Genomic DNA, 23,745 nt, shown 5'->3' with positions numbered 1-23,745 from the left:
TAGAAGTTTCTCTGCAGCCGAAACTGAGTTTATGGGCGAGGCGGGTTTTGTCCCGCTATTGCGAAGACAATTATGAAAATATAAATAGAAACAGTTTTTCTAACGTTTTTATTCACAAACCAGTGTATGAAAAAATATTCTTGCCCATAATTTGATAGTTAGAAGGCAGATCCTCCTCCTCCTCACCATGGACCCGGAGTCTGAACAACATGGAGGCTCTGAGAGTCATTATTAGACTGAGGGCAGCCAGACTAGTTTATTTTTAATAAATTATTATATTTAGCTAAATATTATTGCTGAGGGGCACAAACAGGCCTTCTGACATACAGATTAAAAATAAAAAATTCAAAAAAATAAAAATAAAAAAACTCAAAAAGGGCACTAGGAGCATCAAGTATAAAAAAGGGCAGGTGCTCAAGCCCCTCCCCCCTGCACGTGCCTGCATGCAGATGTGATCACTGAAGTGTCTGCAAGAGGTGGAGTGAAAAAAAGAGGAAACAATTTTACGCCTCCTTTCTTTTCCTGATTCCGTTTCATTTTTCCCCCCCACATTTGCCGTGAGGCCACCTCTCACTTTCGCCAAATCTTTCTGAACGCCGAACAATCAGCAGCACAGTTGGCGTAATGATCGACTACAAGGGAGAAACGCGGCTCTAAATTGAAATTTAGAATTGACACGGGGGTGTGGGTCCATCTGATGTGTGCGATTAGCCTTTGACGTGTGTGTGTGCGCGTGTGTGTGGCAGGCTACAGTTCGGGAGAGAATAAGAACAAAACTCCTGGTAGGCGCAAACGGTGGGACGGCTGTCTTAAAATGAGCAAATGTAGATCTGGCTTTTCACAGAGAATCACTCCACAATGTTGCTAAAACTGTTACATGAAAGTAGGGTTGGGCATTTATCGTATTATCATTTATTGTGACAATAATAAAAAATTTCATTGATTGCTGCCACTATAAGTTCCAATTAATTATGCTTAAACCCCCAAAACTGTCCGTATTATCGGGAGTGTTAGCTTGATTATTTTCTCAAGAAAACTGATCAATGAGAGCATCAAAATTGAATACATTTGAAAACATCATTGCATGTAATTAATATGCAGATTAGTGATACAAATCACACATCATGTGACTGGTGTCCTACAAAATGAATTGACAAATTGGTATGTTTTTCCAAGTAAAAAAAATTTAATGTAATGTCCCTTTTATCACAATAGCAATCAAAGAATATTGCGATAAAACTTAAAGTTTAAATTCGCCCCAACACTACATGCACAGCCATTCTGTTTTACCCTGATAAGACTGACACCGGGGGAGAATCGGGCATTAGCACGGCAGCAGACGTGGTGTAAAAATGTATATTTATCTAAATATATCATCTTCAATATTAATGGAAAAGCTATTCAGCAATGCACCAAAAAAATCTGTTTGGTGTAACTTTTCTTTCTGCATCAGTGGACTGACTTTTCATGTTTTTTTCCCCTTGCAAACACACACTGGTGTTTCTCTGTTTCCACCACCTGCAGAAGGAGGGAAAAAAAGAAGGTCGAGTTAAATCCTAAAAGAACCCTGCTGTAGTCAGCACTCAGTCTTCCTGCTGCTAATGCTAAATTAATTATCATTCAGCAGGATGTTTCTGGAGTCGTCAGCACAGAGTCTACTTTGTCTGTTTAGCTCGCTACCAGCTAGTCGCAAGCCAAGTGTCTGCCTATGCTCTGCGTAGCAGTTATAATATTAATAATGAGGCGAGTTGCCTGAAGCAGTTCATGATTGTTTGCATTTTGTGAAAAGCATAAGAAGAAGTGGTGAAACTTGTTTGTTAATTGGAGCTGGTTGGAAACGACATGGTGAGAGATGAACTGGAGGAAGAAAGCAGGCCGCTGGATTTGTTCATGTAAATATAAAGCAGTTAACAGATGTTTTTGTCAACAGTACAAACATTACCCTCTACATACATGCTCCGTAAAACCTGAGAGAAGGGCTGATCCAGGAAGCATAAAACTGTGATGGGAGATATAATCCTCATATCCATCAAATTGTGTGACACAAGTGAAGGTCTGAGTCGTACTCAGCTCCTCTGCTGGGGTCGGTGTTCTCGGCTGTGATTGGAGACTGAGGGGCTCGTGGACTGACTCACATGTGAGCGAGACTCTCTGGGCAGCAGGGAGGACAGGGTCTGTCGGTTCCTGTTGTGGGCGTCCAGATCCACAAATATCACAGACCAGGAGCAGCCCTGCAGCGGGGGCAAGAAAAAACAAAAAACAGCACAGTTACTTAGGAACTGTTCATGCTTCACAGGTAAAGTGGCAGCTAATAGATTTCCAGTCTGAATGCCCACCCCCACAAACATTCGCACTTGGCAAGTCATCCATCCTTTATCTGAGAAAAGAAAGGGAAAAAAAATAAATAAATAAATAAAACCACTTGGCTTTAAAGCCCTTAACTTCTCACCTTGTGCCTCCACACATCAAAAACACGCCGTTTTCCCTGCAAAGCCGATCGGATATTTCTGGCTTGCATACTTGTTTGAAGTTGAACGTGGGAGTGTTTGAACAGCGCAGGACTGATAGTTATTTTATCACTTCAAAAATCCTCACAGGGAGATGAAGTGCAACAGCCACAACGTCGTCTGTTCATCCGCTGCACTTAAATATCTTTAGGAAACGGAGGAGGAGAAGAGGAGAGTAAAGCTGTTCAGGTTGTTGTTTCATTTTTGTTTTTTTTTAAGTGATCAAACCTTTCCGGCTCCAATCCGCTTCATCAGCTGTGCTCGCATAAAAGCAACCGAGTCACCCCTGCAACCTGCTAAGCAGTTTTTAATGCAAGTCTTATGCATAATGTATGAATATTGCTAGAATCTGTTTTTCTTCCCCCAAACAGGTCGGGGCTTTTAGTCAAATCAGCAATCTTTCCTTTCGCAATCTGCAGAGTGCCGAGCGCTGCTGGACAGAAACGGAGGCAGCTGAGCACCATTCCACTGGAAAACTAAAACCGGCTTTAAGCAGAACAGAATTATATACATCTGTAGAAATATCAATGAACACATTCAGACCTGAAAGGGCAGGTTAATATCTATGACTGGGACTAGAAAGGCAGCAGAGATGTGAACCAGCAAGCACTTCCATCAACTGTGCCTCTTTTTCATGAATGTTTAGTGTTATACAAGGTTCTAATATTATATTTTTTAAGAAATCAATCTACTCTTTCAGTCAGTTTTATGGAACTAACTTCCATTTTTTTCTTGTTTTTATTTTCTGTGACTGCAGTTGGTGAAATATAAAAGGCTATTTAAGCCGAATCTCACTGGAAACTAAGGAAAGAATGGGAAATGCAAAAAAAAAGAAAAACAAGCTAGTGAATCAAAGCAAACAGAAAATGCAGGGACAAAAGACACATGAGGGCTGTATTAGATTGTCTGCTTGTTTTTCAGAGTAACAATATGTCAGATTGTTATATGAGAAAAAAACTCAATCGGCGTACGTCTGCAGGATAAACATAACATGTGGTTGATAAATGGCACATTCAAAAAAGCTTTTGTTCACATTTATATGCAAATAAGAAAACAACATGTGTTTTTGTCACTGTGCCAGCTTCCGAAAAGTTTTTACTTGGAGTCTTTTGTTTCCGTAACTTTCAGAGCAAAGGTTGAGGCATTAAAAAAACAAAACATGAGATCTAAAAATCTCCTTTCCACTAAAATGCAGAGGCTGTAATGAGGTTGAACACTTCTGACCGCAGAACAAAATGAACAGAAACCCTGATCTGTGAAATACATTAAATACCAACAGTTTTTCCCCAACATGGCTGTAAAAGTAGGAACAGTATAAAGTGTAATACGACTGATTAACTGATTAATCAAAATTAATTGGAATTGAAAAAACTTGGCTTATTGCATCAAATATGATAAAATGGTGGTTAATCATAGTAATTGTTTACAAAGCAAGGTTTCCCCCAGAAAACCTGGTGGTTGGACGCGCAGCAGTCATTCATCCAGCAGTTAAAAAATGTTTAAGGTTGACAGGAAATATGAAAATATCACTTGATAATTATGTGTTATTGGAAGATTGGAAGATTCATATCTGAATATCAACTAAAAAGCCTTAAAAAAAAGCAAACATTTAAGAAAAACTTAAATAAGTAAGCAGTGCTAAGCCTGGTGGCCCGCCAGGCTTATGATACACCTTCTAAAGCTTCTAATTAAACAGATAAATGCTTGTAATTGTCAATAATATAAACTATTATAATTTGGATCAGTTTTTGTAAATCTTGGACAAAATTGTTTATCTATTTTGTAACAGAAAATGTTGTGTAATGTCAATAGAAAAACTGCAAAAAGCCACACAGAAAATGGAGGTAAACAGTAAATATAATAAGAAATATTCACTATTTCAAAGATCTTAATGGATAATCTAATATAAAACATGCTGGCACTGCTGATATGGAAGAAAAATAATAAGAAGGGGTGTTTACATGGATTCAAGGAGCCGTAAATGTGCCTTCAAAGCTGATGATGTTAGTTTTATCTTTCCAGTTCAGTTTGTCTGGAGCAGAAAAGCTGCATCCCTGCAACTGGTCGGAGGCGGGGGCGGTCAGTGGAGGAAAACTATAAACTCCCTGGACCTGTAAGCAGAGTGTCCATTGAGCCGGCATAAAGGCTAAATGTGACAGAAAAGCACACGGTCTGGAGTCGGCGATAAGTGCGATAGCAGAGCGTGGTTTATAATAAATGTTCCGCTTTGAGGCGCTGGGGGAGCTTGGTTTGGTTTTGGACGTCTGAGAGTCAGCTGGGAAATCAAGAATGATAAGGGTCATTAATAAGAAAGAGGAAAGCTGGTGCACAAGCATTCCCACATAGGAGTAGCAGACTTGATGCAACACGCACTCACACAGCTACAGATGCTCTGCGCAGCATGGATCATAAAGCTGACACGTCAGTAAATCCATTCAACAAGCTCAGCTTGAAAACAGAACCCATTTTGAGTAGAAAGTTGCTGATCAGACTTTGCCCGCTTTCTGGTTCCTTGTAAGGTGCAACCTGCCAATTCCAAGTCTGTTTAAATCTTGTTTTTTTCTTCTTTATTTTAAAGAATGTAACTCCAACCAAACGCTGGAGGCTCTTTGATAGGAGCAGAACTCTGGACATATGGAGTTAAGTCCAACATTACCAACAGCTACACACTAAAGCAAACGTCTGACATTTAAAGGTTTTTTTACAAACTCAAGACGCAGTTCAGTAAAGCATGCACTGTCTGTTGAAAGCAATAAATGATGTGACTTCTTGATTTCAATACATTTAACCAATTTTATATAGTATTGATGGTAACACTCTATTTGACGGGGTGTGCATTAGACTGACATGACACTGTCATAAACATAACAACTATCATGAACATGAAGGAGTCTTTATGAATGTTTATGACTGTTGTCATTCAGTAAATCAGTGGTTCCCAACTATTTTCTGGGTCCCTCTATGGATTACAATAAAATCCCCCCCAAAAAGGAAAAAAAAAAAATCAACTGGGCACACACATCGTTCAACCAGACATAAACCTACACACACATTTTGTTTTCAAACTCCACTGAAGTTTATTTCACACTTCAGGTTGCAACAAAACAAACTACAAACCATCTTTACAGTGAAACACTTTTGTGTAACAGTTTGGTTTTTTTTCCCCATTCATCCATACCGCTTCCTGCGACCCCCTGCAATGGCACTGTGCCACCCCAAGGGGGCGCGCCCCACACTTTGGGAACCACTGGAGTAAATAATGACACTTTTATTCTGAAGTCGTACTAAAAGTTGCACTTAAAGTCTATTAAAATTGCCAACTTTACATTATTTGGTAAATAATAGCATTTTTAATACACTATTTGCTGAATGACACTTCATGACAAGTCAAACATTCATAAAGACTCTTTTGTGTTTATGACAATATTATGCCAGTCTTATGCACACCCCTTCAAATAAAGTGTTACTGTGTTGATTGATTGATTCATTTATTTTATTTCAAACAATTAAAAATGCAAAACAAGAAAACAAAACAAAGTGCCCTAAAACCAATAGGGAAAGGTAGAAAACTTATTCTTACTACCTCTTTTTAATAATGTATAACAATAGTTTAGAACTACAAGAACGTATTGTTTACTTATTTGACACAATTCAGTTTACATTAACTGCTAGTAAAACACGTCATAGCTCAGCTCCACACCTGCATCACACCTGTTTATAACCAAGTCTGGACTTGAGCTGATATAGTTTGTGTTGTAAAGTTTATTTTATTTTAACTGGCCCCAAATTCACAGAGAATTCATAGAACTCATCATTTCCACCTAAAAAAATCTATACACTTGGTATTGTATCGGTTTTCCCCAATTACACCTTTTAGTACATTCCACATACCTTTGTTATCTTTATTATTATTTTTCTAATAATTTTGTATAATAATAATCCTTCTCATGATATTAGTTGAACTATTTTTGTATTTTCTGTATCTCTGTTTTCTTCCGTCTTTCTACTTTTTCACATATTGTCTACATAGATGGTTCTTTTTCTGACAGGCATTTAGCAGCCATTGACCCGTCAGTCGTCGATCAGAGCCAATCAAGGCAAAATTGACCGATTCTGCTTCCTGGCTGACGGATCGGTCCAAAAACGTTCTCTTTTTCGCAGCAGTTCAAAAAAACCAAACAGGAGCTTCTGCAGTAAAACCTACAGCGACGCATAACGATCTTAGGAACCCTCTAAACTACTGAGGGATTTAATGGCCAGATAAGCTAATCCTGGGTACCGTCCAACTGTTGACAAGAACGAGAGGAAAAAAACTATCTTTACTTCTAATCCATTGACAGGTCTAATGAATGACTCTGTTTTTCTGCCTTACAAAGCAAGAAAAAAAAAAGTGCAATAATGGATTTAGCAAAAGAGCGGGCGGGAGAGACCAAACCGGGATCAACTGCGACCATCGATCACAGTGTGTGCAAACATAAAGTATCTGCTGAAACAGACCCGGCCGTTCAGACAGAGCCCCGTCTCGAATTCAGAAGTAGTGCGTTTCATTTTTACTCAGTCAGGAAAAAAATATGAGCAATGAGTTTGAAATTCAAATACCTGATTCCCAAACAGGTTGAATCCATTGATGGCCTCCAGAGCAGCTTTAGCGAGACCCACGGAGCTGGAATGAGAAGAAACACCAAATATTAACCACATTATGACCACAATGAAGGTTATTAGCTGAAACAATAACCTTCATATTACAGTGTTTGATACTGTAATGTTGTTTCTGTCTGTGAATTATCCCATCAGCTTTCATAAGACTCTGCCCAATTCAAATCGTGATCATACAGATCTGGCAGGCCTTAATAAAGCTGAAGGCTCTTGAGGCTGCAGTCTGGTGTAAATAATGCCTCTCTTCAGGAAAAAACCCTAAAAATCATAAATAAAGAATATTGGAGTGGATTTCACAGTGACTGACGGCCGTGATTGCAATGCAGATAAAAAGCAAAGCCATTTCGCTGCTGCGTCTCCATTTCTACCCAGTGGAGACGGGCACCAGAAAGAAAATTAGACGGGAGATCTGGAGGAAAAGCGAAGACGACTTCTGATGTCGCTGCAGACGCTTCAACCAAACAGTGGAAGTAAAACATTACAGGTGGGTTAAATGCAAAGTCAAAACTTTCTTTAAACAAAGAAAGTTTAAAAATCCTCTTCAAATTGTTTTTCAGGACCATTTGAAAGTGACCATCCTTGCTGTGTAAACCATCATAGCGTGTTTTCACACATGATAGTCCGGCAGACATGGTTTGATTGGGAATCAAAATTGCATTTTCACTGCACTGTGTGAAACAAATCAAATACCTCGGAGCAACCTGTTCACCCCATCGTCTGTGGTGGCGCTGCAACAACAACCGTTGAAGGAAGCAACACAAAAAACCTCTGAAGAAGACACTGAGCACATCTTCCTCCTTCACAAAATGTGAATAAAATTGAAGTGGCGTCAGACTTTAGCGGTCGTAGGATTTCTCTTGCAAGTGACAGATGCGCGTTTGTTTTGGTTGAGTTCACCCAGAATTCCTTGCTGTATCTTCCAGTTCCTGCTTTTGGCGCCGTCTCTGGTCCGCTCGGCATTCAGAAGGGAATTCGAGCCGCGCCAGAGTTTCCCCTCAACCGAACCGAAAACCCGGTGTTCAGGTGGACCGTAATTTGTGTTTTTGATCCGTACCAGAGTGCGATTACACATTCACACCTCCCAAAACAAACCGGACTTACAACGCAAAAAACTGGAGTTGATTTAACACCACCACGGAAAAATATCTCCTTCTGCTCAGATTACCTCCACATTGTTTTATTACAGCAAAACAAAATCTCAAGTCCTTTTGAATTCTGCTTCCAGCGAACCGAAACGCTGACACAAGCTCATCTATTCAAAGTTTGTTAAAAAAAAAAACTCAACATGCTTAATTTTGGGAAGGGGAAGCCACCAACTTTCCCAGCAAGAACTTTCTTGGCTTATTACAAGTTGGTGGAAGCTTTACCGGGGAACAGAGCCGCCTGCTGCAGCTTTCAGAATGCAAGATGAAAGCTGAGCCGTCACGTTCACAGAGCAACACAAATATAATCGGCTCAAAAATGGGGAAACGCTTCACGTTTAAAGAAATAAAGCCAGTCACGACGTCTTCAAACACCTCAAAAAACAGTTCTCATATCATAGCCGCTATACCTGTTTGCGGTGCGAAAACACAGATGAAAGTAGGATCAAGGTTTAATCGAAAAGTGAAAAGAAATTAGAAAGTGCCTTTAGAAACAGTTTACATGTGCATAACAAAGCCAAGAAAAGCTTTGGTCTGCCAGTAATACAAGCATTTGGCACAATGAAGAACTACAGATTGTACACTAGAGAAGCAAATTCACACTCTATAATCATTTTCATATTTTCAAACTTGAAATATAATTTCTCAATACATTACAGAATAAATATTTATACAAATACTAAAGCTAGAGGTCAAACTCGTCATCTCGCCTTACATATTGAAGAATGTGTAATGTTGGTCTAAAGGTGAGGAAATGAAGGGAATCTCGACACATTCTCATCCTGAGTAGAGCTTGTGCATTGGGATCAATGGTGTGGAATTTACAGCGTTCTGTTGGGTTTAGGTGGGATATGTTAATGTCCTTGTTGATTTCTAATACTTAATGATCAACTGACCATCTAAAAAAATGTATGCCAATTCTCTTAGTGCTGTACACATGGCACTGTGAGAGCCATGAGTGGCAGCCTGGCTTATCTGCTAATCATATTGTGAATGCTTCACTTTCATATTCACACAAAGGCAATGCCCTGACAGTTATTTTCTTATGGCACTGAAGGAACAGGGAGATGCTGAACAGTCTGCGTCAGATTACATCTGACTCATTAAAACCTGAAACAATGCTGGTGGGATTAGATATGCTTCTTTCAGTCAAATTTATCTTCAATCTTAAATCTATTCAATAGATCGGACGAGACGATAAAATATTCTCCAGAGGCAAAAGTTAGTCATTTGTTATGTACAAATAAATCCTCTCCCCAATGCAAACAGGCTTTCTAGTTCATCTCTATTTAACCCACAAGCAGAGCGAAAAGGACTTCTCACTTACGCAGATCTAGTTTGCATAAAACTGCTTTAAAACAAGTCAGCCTCGTTGTTTACCATTTACACACAGCACATGAATTGCTCTTACACAGCTACATGTAGAAACCCGCTCGCTAATTGTGAAAATCAAAAGCGTAGCAACAAGAAGCACAAGACACATTGGATTAGTTATCTCTCCCCGCAGGATATCTTGGCAAGCTGCTGCCAATAGTGTTGGATTGTCAGAGGGAAAGAAGAAGGAAAAACATGCTTCCAGGAGATAAGCCATGGCAGAAATTGAGGACCTTTATCAAGGCGCTGATAGAGGAGAGGGAGGCCAGCTCGACCTTGGATGATAAGTTAGTTAGAAGCAGGTAACAAAAGCTCCCTGCAGCGGGTCAGAACAGAGCTGCAGTAGCTGGTCGTTAAGACGTGGGCTTAACGACCAGCGTTCGGATTGTTGAACTCTTTACTGTGCAGTTTTTCTTGATGGAGATTACTTGCCTATTTCTGATTGTTGCTTTGTTGCCCATTACAACAAATAGCCATAAAGGGAGATAAAGATCTGCGTTAGGGTTTCTCGCAATTCTTAAAGCTGCAGGAGGTCACTTTTACAACTTTGGTTTTTTTTTACGCATTTGTTGAAACTGTCACTATGTCGTGACAGTATGAAAATTTATAAATTTATAAATCAAGGTCCTCTGTTTTCTCCAGTGCTAAATAAAAACAACCAGTCAGAACCAGGAGGCGGGTCTTAGTGCTGTCAATGACTCTTTGTGTGTCGTTGTATCCGCTTCCTCTCTTCGTTCCGACGCTGCAGCTAGCACAGCCTGTCAAAAATGCTAACGCTAGGTAGGTGGATAAACAGTTTTCCTGTAATGGTAAGTTGGTTTTCCACCATTAGCACATTTACATAAGGATGATTGACAGCGCTACGCCCCTCCTCTCTGTATTTATTATTGTGCATTAACATCAACCTTCCAATGGGAAATTAGCTGCCTGGCTATTATCTCATGTATTCACATGTAAATGTTCATGAATACATTTATTTAAAATGTCTCATTTAAAAAAAAAAAAACTTGCAAAGTGGATTAGAAGAAAAGGACGCTCGTTTCGTGTGGCATCTTCACAGCCAGTTTCAGCCTAAAACCTGGGATGCCGTTTCTGCAAATGCTGGGAAACTTGATGGCAACAGAGATACACTGCATGATATCTGCATGAGGGGTGGAAAACAGGTATAAAACACTTCAAAAGTCATTTCAGATTCAGCTCCATTCCTCATCATGGCTGTAAACCGTCTGACTGAGGAGATCATGTTGAGAAGCAGCAGCTTTTATTTCTACATCAGGCTGTGGTGCATGAAGAGAACTGGATCAAACACAGATGAAGGGGGCGGGACTAAAGTTCAGGAATCACTTAGAGAACTTCTGTTTAGTTTGGTACTTAAAAAATATATATATAGTTTTTTTTATTTATTTATATAAAAACATGTATAATTTTTTGTAATAAAACTTAAGTTTGGATTTTATTTTGATTTGAAATACATTTACATCAAATGACTCAAAACAGAAGTATGATCAGGATTTTTCAGATTTATTTGAGCAAACATTGGGTAATAATAGAGGTTTTATTTCCCAGAGTGGTGTATTACAGCAAGTGCAATACATTGCTATTTGTAAAAGCACAGCAATGTGTGATTCTACAGCTTTATGGTAGAGGTGAGCAATGCTGCATATTTTAAAATCAATTCGATAATAAAGTAAATACAGGTCCAGTATCACCAATACTGATGCTGATATTGATTATTTAAGTTTGACATGTGATCAAACTTCTGAGCTTAGGTGTTTCTGTGGTCTTTCCATTTAAATATATTGTGTTGAAATCAGGCACGGCATTTAGATATATAGGTGTCTACAAGATACATTACATAACATCAACATGATAGACAGAAACTATAGAAAACGTACATATGTGTGCATTTTTCCCTTAAAGTACAAAAAATTATAATTTCAGAACAAATCCAAACAAAATATTTTTGAGATAAAGTTGAGAAACAATTAAAAAAAAAATACAATAATCTAAAACTTAAGTTTTGATCAGATACTGATACTAACATGATATCGATATTATCAATATTTTGGATCACTCTGCCCTCCTCTACTTTTTCAGACTTCCATAGATTGAGGCCTGCAGACTGATACCTACATAAACGGATCCAACACACAGACACACGCTGAGTCCATTTTGTTTTCATCCCTTTGCCTTTAGAACGTCTGTGATTATTTGGAACGATTAGTTTATTCTAATAAATTCCAGAGAAACACGGTTTTGTGTTGGAAAATAATAGTTTGACCGGCACAATAAGAACAATTATAACAAACAGTTGGTATAGAAAACAGATATTTGTCCTTGATGTTTCAACATGTTATAGGATTTATTATTATTTTTTTATTCCAGAACATCTTCATGTGCCTTTTTGTTCCGGACCGACTGACCTGGAATGCAGCTCTGTGCTCCCGTTGTTGTATTTGCTGCCTCGCTCCCACATGCCGTAGTCGGGCACCCTGTAGGCTCTCTCCACACAGAACACCAGATTCTGGATGAAGGAAACCTGAGAGGCAAAAACAGAAACATCGAAACATCCAAAAGCAGAAAGGCTTGGGACACAGGGAGCAAACACAACACACACAACACACGATCACACACACCGAGTGAGCCGGAGCTGGTGGTCGTAAACATGTTCCCAAATGGGAAAAAAAAAAAAGCAATCGCAGCACATGATTTATGCTGCACCCACACATTGATACAAACACACAGGACACAGAGATACAACAATACACGATTGTACAATACCGAATGACCTTCTTTATTGATCTGGGAAGATGAAGGATGTAAGGCTGATTACTAAGGTTACCGAAGAGCAGGAGAAAACTGATTTCTCATCAGCACTCAAGGTGAGACTCTCCCTGCAGCTACAGACAAGGTCTCAACTAACTCATAAAGTGTGCCATTAATATATGTGAAGGCACCTACAAAAAAACAAAACAAGGAGCTGATCCCGTCTTACAACAAAATGTTCACTTGTTGCGATATTTGAATTCATTAAAACCATAAAGTAGCATTTAGAACTCGAAAAGATGCACCGATCAGGCTTTTCCTTTTGAAAACGAGTTCAATATTTGATACAAACCCAGATTTGTCTGGATATTTATCCTGCAGATCAACAATCGGAAACATTGCCTGATTTTGATCTCTTGCCAATTTATTGGTGATTCATTACTAAACTACTACCGAATGTAGCCTCCGACTTTTCTTGCACGCGTCATGGAAAGACACTGCTACGACCTGTGAGATGTCAAAACCTTGACTTCTAGATGCTAGACGTTGGGGGGGGGGGATAAAAGTGCAAAGACTTTCTGGTCTTGCATCATTAAAAAGACCTGAACTTTGTGCTTTCATGTGTACCTGAGTGACGGGAGGTTTAATCTGAAATGGCACAGTGAGGAAAAAAAAAAGAAAGAATGAGTAAAAGAGAAAGATGGAGGGGGAAAAAAAAGAGCCTGTGCAGGTTTTAAATAGGCCAGTTTGAGAAGGAGGCCAGGCAGGAAGAATGAGAAAGGTGTTTGCTGCGTCTTTTATGACTTGAATGATTAACGAGAGCAACTCTTTAGTATCTTAATGGTATCTTAATGAATGTTACTGCCCACTGGCCAAAACAAGCCGCTCTGTCTTACTGATGCCAGCCAGATTACTAATCCTGCTTCTGTTTTGGGACGGAGTTTGTGAACACGGGATACATGTGGAAAGCTAAGTACTTTCTACTTTTACCCAAACATCCGCAGCCGATGAGCTTTTTTCACATTTGGCAAATCACAACCAGAAACTTTCATCAATTTATACAAGAAAGATCAACACAAAATGATAGTTTTTAAAAATCTAAAATGGGGAGTGGATTTAATCCCCCACTCAGAATCCATTGTAGTCAATAATAATAGAAGCAATTTCACACTATTACATAACCCAGGCCTTCTAGGGCATTTCTATAAAAACATTGTTAAAGGGTTAATAGAGGAGCCATGTTGTGATGTCTTCCCGAACGAGAAGCTGTAGAAAGAGCAGGAGTTTTTAAAGAGACAGAAGCCCAGTTTAGTGAAGTACCATTATGAAGTCAAATTTCTTTTGTTTGATATGCATGCAGCATTTGTATAACAACTGAAGTTAAGATAGTTTATTGATTGTGCTGTAAAATGTGCCTGGGAAACACAATAATGATTGATTTATGATGTAAAAGTGCGAAACCTTCTCCCTGACCTGCCTGCTGTATTAACCTTCATGATGCAGTTTGTTCACTAAGCTTTTCTAACCAAACTCGGCGACCTTCACAGATTAAATTAGACATGTGCACTCCATTTAATAATTAGGGGAGTTTTGAATCACCTAATTCCACTGAATTTATTAAAGGGTACCAGAGGCAGACAGAATGCAAATACACACCATATAATGCATTATTTTGCGTTGGGCCAGTTGAACACCAGACTTGTGAAGTGCAAAACAAGCAAAAGAAAAAAGATAAAGAAGGAGATTGTGATGCATGCAAGGCAATGAGTCGCAGCATTTCATGCATCATGAGACTGAAAATGACATCTGGCAAAAGGTTGATGGTGAATCTTTCCTTCAAGAGATGTGCGCAGCCTTTCTTTGCAATCGCAAGGAAATAAAAAAACAGAAAAGAAAACACTGCAATGCAGCTTCCAGGCTCGGCCTGGAGGAAGCCCACAGACTTCACAAGCAGTGACAGCTTACAACAGGCTAATAAATACAGCACTAATGTGATTAGTCTGAATGAAATACATTTCAAACAGCTTTCAGTGGAAGCAGCAATCACAAAAGCTCCTGCTCAGTGGTTCTGATGTTTGCTAATACGGGGTTTGGGGCGCAGGCCGCTTCGGTTTGAATTATGCAATTTGGTAAGCGCTGTTTAACCAGGCAGAAAAAGCTGCTGCACAGCCGCGACTGCCCTCATAAACATAAGACATTGCATTGTTAATTTGTTTTGTCAGTGGTAAGAAATGGAGAAAAACGGGAGGTTACCAAGGTGATATGCGTGTGCGTTTGGGCGTCTAAACAAAGTGCAGGCAGCATGCATTAATTGCTCAGCGGAATAATATTTGACCGCATTTCTGCTTTCTTCAGATGAGCTCAATTTAGTAAACAAATGGATTTTTCTACCAGGGGCACAAATTTCACTGCTCTGTAGCAGTAAGTAAAGCTGTGAATGAGTTGGCTGTTAAGCTAACTGAATTAATGATGTTCTTGTTGCACCTAGAGGCCACACAATAAAAAATAAAAAATAAAAAATAAAAAAAGGCATGCTGTGGAAACCTAACGAGCGACTAGGTCTGTTTTTTGTTTTATTAAGAGCTGAAGATAAAAAATACCCCATGCTGGACAGATAAATCAATGTACAGGAAGAGACAGATTTTAGGTAATAAAGGCACAAATCACTCAAATAAAATGTGAACAGATCATTTCCCAGGAGGACATTTAGACTTCCATACGGAGATCATCTAAATGGTTTTTTCCTGGTGAAGTTAACTAAGCGTTTCAGAGACTATAAATGCAAGAACTCCTATGAAAGAGAGATATTCCCCCCTCCGATTCTGCTTTTATGTCAGATCTGTGGCATCTGCTTTGAGCTTAGTTCAAATAAGCCCAAATTTGGAGGCCTACAGTTTCTATCAGATACTTTTAAAGGGGCAGTGATATGTGTTATCCAGGCACATTGTGCTGTAAAATAGCATCGTTAAGAAACTATGTTAACTGCAGTCGCTAAAACAATGCTATATACATATATCAAATGTGACATAAAATACATTTAACTTTGTAATTTAATGCCTTGAAATTGGGCCTCTGTCTCTTTAAAAACTCCCGCTCTTTCTGGAACTCCGCCTTCAGGAAGTCATCACAACATGGCTCCTCTATTAACTCTTTGACAATGTCAAAGGGTTAGAGTTTCACTGAGAAGCAGCTCCTATGATGAGCTCAGCAGATGTGCAGTTCCACCAGGTGTTTGCTAATTGCTCTGGCTAGTCTGAAGGAGTCGAGTGGGAGAGTCACAGGGGGAGCAGTCCTCCCCCTGTGACTCTGTTTCTAATGAGGGAATAACATTATGACATAAAGCAAAGCCCAACAAAGATCGCTTTTACATAATACTGCCCCTTTAAAATCTCAGTGGGAGGTAATATTTTGTACAGACGTAGAAAACAAATTTTTTTTAATATCGAGAACGATTTGATTTCCAGAGGGAAATTAAAACTACTGTAATTGTAGCTCATATGATAAAAGTTGGAAGTGATTCTTTGTATTTAAATGTAGATAAAAGAAATTAAAGCAGGATTCTTTAATGGACCTCTACTATTAGAACAGCACTTGTGTGACTTGAGATTGACACAACTGGCTAAAGACAGTCATGATGTTAACATTTTTATGTCTTAGTTTTGTTACACAGTGCCTTTTCTTTACAGTTTTAAACTAAAACTACTTCAGCTGTCTGCTTTACTATGGCTGACGATACTTGACTTACAGTCGCCTTAATTTGTGGCAGCTCTCTTTATTTAATTTGCTTGATAAGTGGATACAGTAGTTGATAGTCGGTTGCAACCTCTTCATGTGTAATAAATAGCAAATGTTCTAAAACATCTGTTGTGCTTCATCGCTCTGCTATTACAAATGCAGAAATAATTTGTTCTATAATTATCCATTTTACTTGACTGGTGTCTTGTTTCATAATGTGTATATATAACGTTTGAATAGCTTAGATTAGTGTGCAGTGATTTCTAAAGCTTCGTCAGGTTTATGTGATCATATTTTTTAGATTCATAATGAAGAGCATTTGAAAGCACATTTTCAAATTCCATTAAAATTGATATATAAATGTGAACATGTCTTTTTAAGTAAATCAAGCAGAGAAGTTCACTTGATGGAAAACAAACCTAACGGAAGAAATTTATTATTACTGAATGTGTAATTACTTAACCACATGCTTATAAAATGTTTGGACCAGCTTCTAATTGCTTCCAAAATGGCACAAGTGTAAAATGTCTATGTTTTTTTTTATTTTTGTGCTTTCTGGTGTCTTGTTTACCTCATCGGTGTTGTAAATGATCTGGAGACCGGAGCAGATCATCTCCACCAGGTACAGCAGGAACAGAGAAACCGCATCGATCTGCAGCGACAACAGAAAAGGTTGGGAGTGAAGCAACGTTAGAGAAACGACCGTCATTTCCGCTACGCCGCATGCTACTCTCAAATTCAGTTCAGCCAAAAACCGTTGCATACTGCAAAAAAAAAAAACAAGACGTGTCTTTTATGTTAGCTAGAAGAAGTGACACTGAGACATCATCAATAATAAAGTGAAAGAAAAAAACAACAGCAAAGGACTTAATGTGAAAAGCAAATCCTTCACTTCTATACGCCCTTGTTGATTTTTCAGCGTCTTTGTCGCAGCTCGGTGACTTTGCAGCCTTATTTTGATTTTCAATTTCTGGCTCTCTCGCTTGTATTGGACTCGCTTCACTGGAAGTACAGGCTCCATCCAAATGCAGCGCACCAAATTGACCTCTTTCAATACCATTGACAGAAGAATAAACTGTCTGAGCCCCAGTTTAAAGCACATTCGCCTTTCATACAGAGAGAGAGAGAGAGAGAGAGAAAGGCTGCAGGACTAATACTTGATAATGTGTCATTTATTTGCTCATTTATTCACACCATTTTATCTTTAACAAGGTTTACTCATCCTAACTTGATCTGAAAGTGAATTCCCCCCCACACCCCATATCGCCATTAATCTGAATATTCAGATTGTAGTAAAAAAAATAAGATAAGCCGTCTCGTTTCTACAGCTGGCTGTTTGCTGACTCACCTGTAGGTGGTGATAGTCGCCGTAGGTGTAAACCTCGTCGCCGGTGTCCACGTTGAAGACGGAGTGGAGACACTTGGAGGGGCTGGGGTCATTTTTAAACTCCTCCACCTGACAGAGAGACGAACACAGGCGGAGGTGGGTGAGATAAGACGGGTGAAGATGGTGCAGAGGGAGATAAAGGCAGAGATTTCTTTCGTTGCTTTTGATTTCGACACGGTAACAACTTTGAAAAGGTGAGGAAGAAACCGTCCACAGGAAGACAGAGAAGGCAAATATATGGTGTCTTACAAAAGCATTCTCGAACCTTTCCTCATCCTCAAACTTTCCGCATTTCTTCACATTACAACCACAAAATGTGCTGGATCTTATGTCACAACAAGTAGTGTATATTTAAACGTGGAAATAAATTGATAGTTTCCAATTTATTTGATTACAATAGCCATCAAGAGGTGTTGTGTTCACCTAATTTTTAACCTCCTAAATAAAATCAACAGCAATTAACTGCTTTTAGAAGAAATAAAAAAAATTTTTAATGGATTTTTGGTTCTAGTGGCTTTTGATTGTAAGTTGACAGGAAGGTGGGTTGTGATAGAATAGTTAGATGTGTAGCAAAGGTCATCGTGTCGGGATTTGAACCAGTGCCTGCCGTGTCACTTTACCCTATAGACATAGTTTACATTTCTGTGATTTGATGTCAGTGAAAATCCATATTTCCCTGTAATTAGAGAACTTTAGAGAACAAAGTTTTCTTTATTGCTGTTCCTTTGAAGACAAAGGAACAGCAATAAAAGCAGGTTTAGGTTATAAAACTAAATGAAAAGTTTTGAATGTGTCACCCAGCTCTGCTCAGTCATCTGACAATGCAAAGAGTATGGAACGACTGCAAACCTAAACTGCAAACCTTGAAGGAACCATGGTAACTGTGGAGGATCGAAAAGGTTACACATGTGGGAAAACTATCACCAGATATCACCTTGAACACACCGTTCCCAAAGCAACGCATGGTGGTAGCAGAATCATGTTCTGGGAGGTTGATTGGAGACATAACCAGAAAAAGAGACTGGGCTAAGAAAAACTACAGCAAAAGGTCGATCTGTAGGCATACAAAGCTTGTAGACAAATAAAAAAAGAAGACATCTATCTGCAGCAAGAGGCGGTTTCACTAAGTGCTGAGTCAGGGGGACTGAACGCACAGGCACACCGTCCAGGAAACTGAATACTTTTGTTGAAATCTCATTGGAATACATTACAGCTACTGATTTTGATGTGATCAAATGTAAAATGAATACTTCTGCAAACCACAGTGCGGTCCTGGAACCTGTCACCGTTCGTTGCCGGTGCTTTAAGTCTTAAATCACATCCGGCGTTGCAGCAGAAGCGGCTCTAACTGTGCCAGTGACACATATTGAACATAATCTTTTATTTCCGAGTCAACATGCTCATCTCATGAGGAACGACCGTAAAGGGATGCTGTGTGGGGCGGACTGCATCCTGCTCTGTGGCAGATAAGGGTCACATTCAGGTCATTCAGTCTGTGACATGGTTTGTAATAAGCCCTCCACGGTTTCTTGGCTACGTTGTTTTGTTCGGTGGCTTGTTGGTGGCTTTGTGCTTGTTTGCTGCATCGACTCAGCTCCATGCTAAATAACAGCTGTGCTGCCAGTCCTGTCATGCAGTTATAAATAATTGGCCTTTTGTCCCATCTTTCCCTCATTTGTTTCCCTTTTCTCCCTCCTCTCTCTCTCTCTCTCTCTACCATCTCAGTTCTGAAGCCTTACTGCCTTTCTCCTTGATTTTTTTCTCTCCTCAAGTCTTCCTTTTCAGCTTTCTATCATGCACTCTACTGTTTTCATTCACCATCCTTTTGCTCTTTGTATCTTTATCTTTTCTTTTGCAGACACCCTGTCTATTGTCTGCCGCTCTACCGTTTCCCACCTTTTCTGCCTTCGTGTTGCTTCATAGCTGGGTCGTAGTCGAGACCCTCTGCCCTACTTTTTCTGGAGCTGCTCCACTTCTTGCCATCCCACAGTAATACGGATATAAACATAAGTGTGCATATAGAGTCCAATGAGTTCTGACGCACATATTTCCATAAAAGATGCTTTTTTTCTTTCTTTAGTGGACCACCTGAATCTCGCTCCAATAAAGCCAAAATGTCAACTGGCTCCACTCTTGAAAAATTTGTTGTAATTGCTACAAAGCACAATCAAAAGTTGAGTGTGATCTGAAACAAGTGATGTTAATGGGATTTAAAGGTGCAGCAGCGCAGCTTGTAGCCCTGTTGCCTGGCAGCCAGAAGGTTCAGGAATCGAATCCTGGGCCTGGGGTCTTTCTGCATGGAGTCTGCATGTTCCCCCTGGGTTCTCTCCGGGTACTCCAGGTTCTTACCATACTCTAAAAACATGACTGTTGGGTAACTCGGTTCGCCAGATTTGCAATTAGGTGCGAGTGCGTGTGCATGGTTGCAATGTAGGGATGAACCGACATAAACATTTGAGCCAATATTGACAGCCGATAGCAGATATTTACCAATAATATGTAAATATTTTACAAACCTACTTTGACGTTTTGAAAAAAAAATGACCCCACTGCTTACTCAGTTTTACTTATCGGATCGATTCAGTCATGTTTAATAATGACTAATATCGGCCAGTGCCGATGTTGGTGCCTGTATATCGTCTATCCCTCATTATACATCTGGTGTATTATTTGTGCTGCCCTGGCAGCATGTCTAGAGTGTACCCAGTTTATCCATTTTATTTTGGTAATCTAAGTGTACAACAGTTATCTCTTGTGAATAATACTAAAATTTTATGTTTCATGTGATTGTAAAGAAAAAGACATGAAACGTCCTGAAGACGTTCCTTCATGCAGACATCGGCCTGACATCTTCAATAAAACCTCCATGTAGTTCTTAAGTGCTGGAGACGGGTAAATGACAAACGGCGCTTTGTGTAATTAACTGTGTAAACGCAACTTTGTAATTAAGACACAGGAAAGCTCTTCTCTGAATTAGGTCGTGAAGGTCGAGACGAGACGAAGCAGAGCGGCTTTCTCAGAGTACACACACAAACACGCGCGTACGCAGCAAGAGAACACACACTCTGACAAGACGTTGCTCATGAAGACCAACAACAACATCCAGCCAGAAGATCCACTTGGCCCTACTTTGGCTGCATAAGGCAAAGCGCGCTCATTAGGTTTACTGCAGACGTGGCATGAAATGTTCCCGTTCGGAGCAAAAGTCCGAGGTAATTAAAGGATAGTGTGTTATTAAGCCGTGAGGACTGAAGCATCCATCCTCTTCCTGTTGTCATTTGCAGGAATACGAACAAAGGGAACAAGACGCCTCCGCTGCTTTAGAGGCTCTCTGCATGGAAATATACTTCTGATAGGAAACTGTGCGTCACTGCAGGCTTTCCTGAGGAAAACAGCAACTTAAGAGCAGACGCTGGAACAAACTCACCTTATCGGCCTGCCTCATGTAGCAGTAGAGGATCCCTCTCATGCACTTGATGGCAGAATGCTCCAACTCATGCGTGCGGCCCAGATCATCATCGATGCGCCTGCACGGTGAGGGAAGAGAAAAGGACTTTAACAGCGCTGTTCACACAGGACATGAATGAAACGACGGAACTGATGGTGTCTCTAACAGAACAGGAATGATGATCCACTCACAAAAACAGACCTGAGAGAGGCTTAATTATCATTTATCAGTAGAACCTCAGAAGTCAAATAGTTAATTATAGCATCTGACTACATTCTACTGACAGCAAAGCAATAGATAGAAGACACTCTTGGCAAGATTTCTGCTCATCTCTTGAGTATTTAAAAACTTTTCAGGCTGTGGAAGAAGAGGGCCAAGGCCGGTCACGATAAATTGTCGAAGAAGTTATTGTGATAAACAATGATATCGTTGTTCTGAGATCATTTTACCGTAACACCGCCTACACCGTGTCATCATCCGAGTTTCAGATGATGAAGATCGTCAACCATCATCACGGCTGTTTTTGTTCGACAATGCACTGTTTCGAAAACGTGAAGGCATTTTGTGAGTGTGGAATTTCTGTTAATGTTTCACTTTATTCATGCCTCATTTTACAACATGCATACATTTGTTATTAGATTGTAAACAAATCCCCCATTTCAGAAAGGGAAGGACAGTTGTTTGTGTAATTATAAATGTGTTGTCATTCCTATGAATAAATGAGACATTTTGCATCCAGGTGATATTTTAGGCACTTGGATGTTACAGATGACTGGCCAGTGTTTGAATCTGGCCTTCTCTGACCAGATGTACATTTCCCCCATGATGGTTTTGCTGGCAATAGGGCCGTAAGGCTACCCAGCACTTCAAATGGAAAGGAAAAATGGAATCCAAATATGAAGCTGAAAAGTGGCTGTCGATCCATCTATTAGATTATAGTTGATCATTTCTGTCCAAGAAAACTACGGAAGAACAAAGACAGTTCTCAATCACATTACTCAAATTTAAAGTGTAATGGAGCCACTTTTCAACGTCAAGCCTCATGGCGTTGATGTTAACATGAACAATAACATCGAAAAAACAGATTTAAATTTAAAAACCCTTGAAGACATAAAAAGCTATTTGCTCCTTCCACACTTAGGATTTCAATCAGCTTCTTACTATTACAGTACAAAAACAGTATTTTTTGTATAGACATGGTCTGAACAAAACCATGGCACGGTAGTAATATTATCTCAGCTTTTGTCGTCTGGGAAAAAAATCCTTAATGTTTTTTTTTTTCTTTTAGATTTTTCCCTTTCATGTTCTACTGTGTTCTTACCCGAGTTAAGGTGTTGCTTTATCCTGTTCATCTCCCTGCACTAATTATTGCTCAAAAGGTCTTACCATATATTTTATTCTTTTGTATTCACTTCTTAGTTCATTCTTATGCATTTGTGTTTAGTTTCTCTTCATCATCCCCATGTGTTTCACCTGACTTGCCACTCATCTTATAAGCTCTTGATTTGTTACAGTTCAGCGCTGGATTCTCTGTGTTAACGCAGCTAGTTCCATGTGCTGTTTTAAAAAAAAAAAAATAAATTCACTAATGCCTCTCACCAATTGCTGTTTCACCACTAAACTTGGCAGATTGCTGTAGTCCCTCGGTGGGGGAGCAGAGCGCCGTGGCTACAGGCCGGGACCGTGTGTGCATACTGATGAAAAAAAAAACAAAAAACGCAGGCCGACGTAACACCTGGGATTCGAGGTCGAAGTTCAGGTACTATTTCAACTTTTGAGATGCTAAGCAGCTGCTCCCGGTCGTATCGAAACAAACTCCTGACTGCCAAAACACATCACTGCAAATGTCTAAAAGTAAAAGTAGTAAGACTAAAAATATTATCCCAGCTGCACAGCCTCCAAAACCAAAAAATGATTGTCCAAAAAACAAAAAAAAAAACAAAACAGAAAAGTCTACAAAGAACAAGAATAACAAAGCTACTCCAACAAGTAGCATAATTCTAGATCAGTATTTAGTGATGGAATAAACAGAAACAAGCTACTCTCGGTAAGATATCTGCTCATCTGTTGAGTATTTAAAAACGTTTTCATGCTTTGGGAAAAGAGGAGACAGGCCTGTCACAATGAATCGTCAGACGTTATTGCGATAAACAATAATATTGTTGTTCTGAGATCATTTTCAAGTCATTTCACAGTAACGGCATAACAATGCAAGAACACATTCTCAAAGATAAAACGCTTTCTTTTCCAACAAACATTACACACTAGAACAAAAGTACACTTTAAATAAATAAACAAAAATGGAAACTGAAGTCTCTGTAAACGAAGCTATTCTTCCATAAAGACGTCAAGTTCAGACTTGACTTCTGAAGCACCAAACTGAAGACTTTTGTCATCCAGACTTTGGTAATAAAAGATACAGACATGAGGAAAAACGGCCATGTAAATGGAAATGATTGATTTACTATACAATGAATCAATTCATTGCTTATTGCAACAGGCTTAAGAGGAAATATGTAAAGTAGAGACGACTGTCCATCCTGTTTGGACAAATACACTGAACCTTTACTCACCACTTGCCATTTTCTGATTACTTAGAAAATTAAGAGAGAGTTTCGATGGTAACATAACTACAACAACTGTCTGTTGTTGCGCAACACCCCCCCCCCTCCTTTCTGTCTCTACTCTCTCACTCTCGTACTTCCTCTTCTGAGAGGGGAGATGTGCTAC

The 23,745-nt window shown here is 39.4% G+C and overlaps 1 protein-coding gene across 3 annotated transcripts in view; it reads right to left on the bottom strand.

The window, feature by feature from the left end:
* Positions 1-23,745, bottom strand: part of phkb (phosphorylase kinase, beta) — a 111,136-nt gene that overhangs the window by 61,807 nt on the left and 25,584 nt on the right. For all 3 annotated transcript variants that reach the window (XM_028013888.1, XM_028013885.1, XM_028013884.1), the window contains 6 exons: positions 20,995-21,094; positions 17,529-17,636; positions 16,752-16,832; positions 12,103-12,218; positions 7,107-7,170; positions 2,136-2,231 (listed from right to left, as the gene is read on the bottom strand). In XM_028013888.1, the coding sequence (XP_027869689.1) occupies positions 2,136-2,231; positions 7,107-7,170; positions 12,103-12,218; positions 16,752-16,832; positions 17,529-17,636; positions 20,995-21,094 (565 nt within the window). The remainder of the gene's footprint in view (positions 1-2,135; positions 2,232-7,106; positions 7,171-12,102; positions 12,219-16,751; positions 16,833-17,528; positions 17,637-20,994; positions 21,095-23,745) is intronic.

The sequence above is a fragment of the Xiphophorus couchianus genome, chromosome 4 (assembly GCF_001444195.1).
Source record: "Xiphophorus couchianus chromosome 4, X_couchianus-1.0, whole genome shotgun sequence".
NCBI lineage: Eukaryota > Metazoa > Chordata > Actinopteri > Cyprinodontiformes > Poeciliidae > Xiphophorus > Xiphophorus couchianus.
Note: the sequence above shows the minus strand (reverse complement) of the source record. Positions and strands in the feature narration are given on the sequence as shown.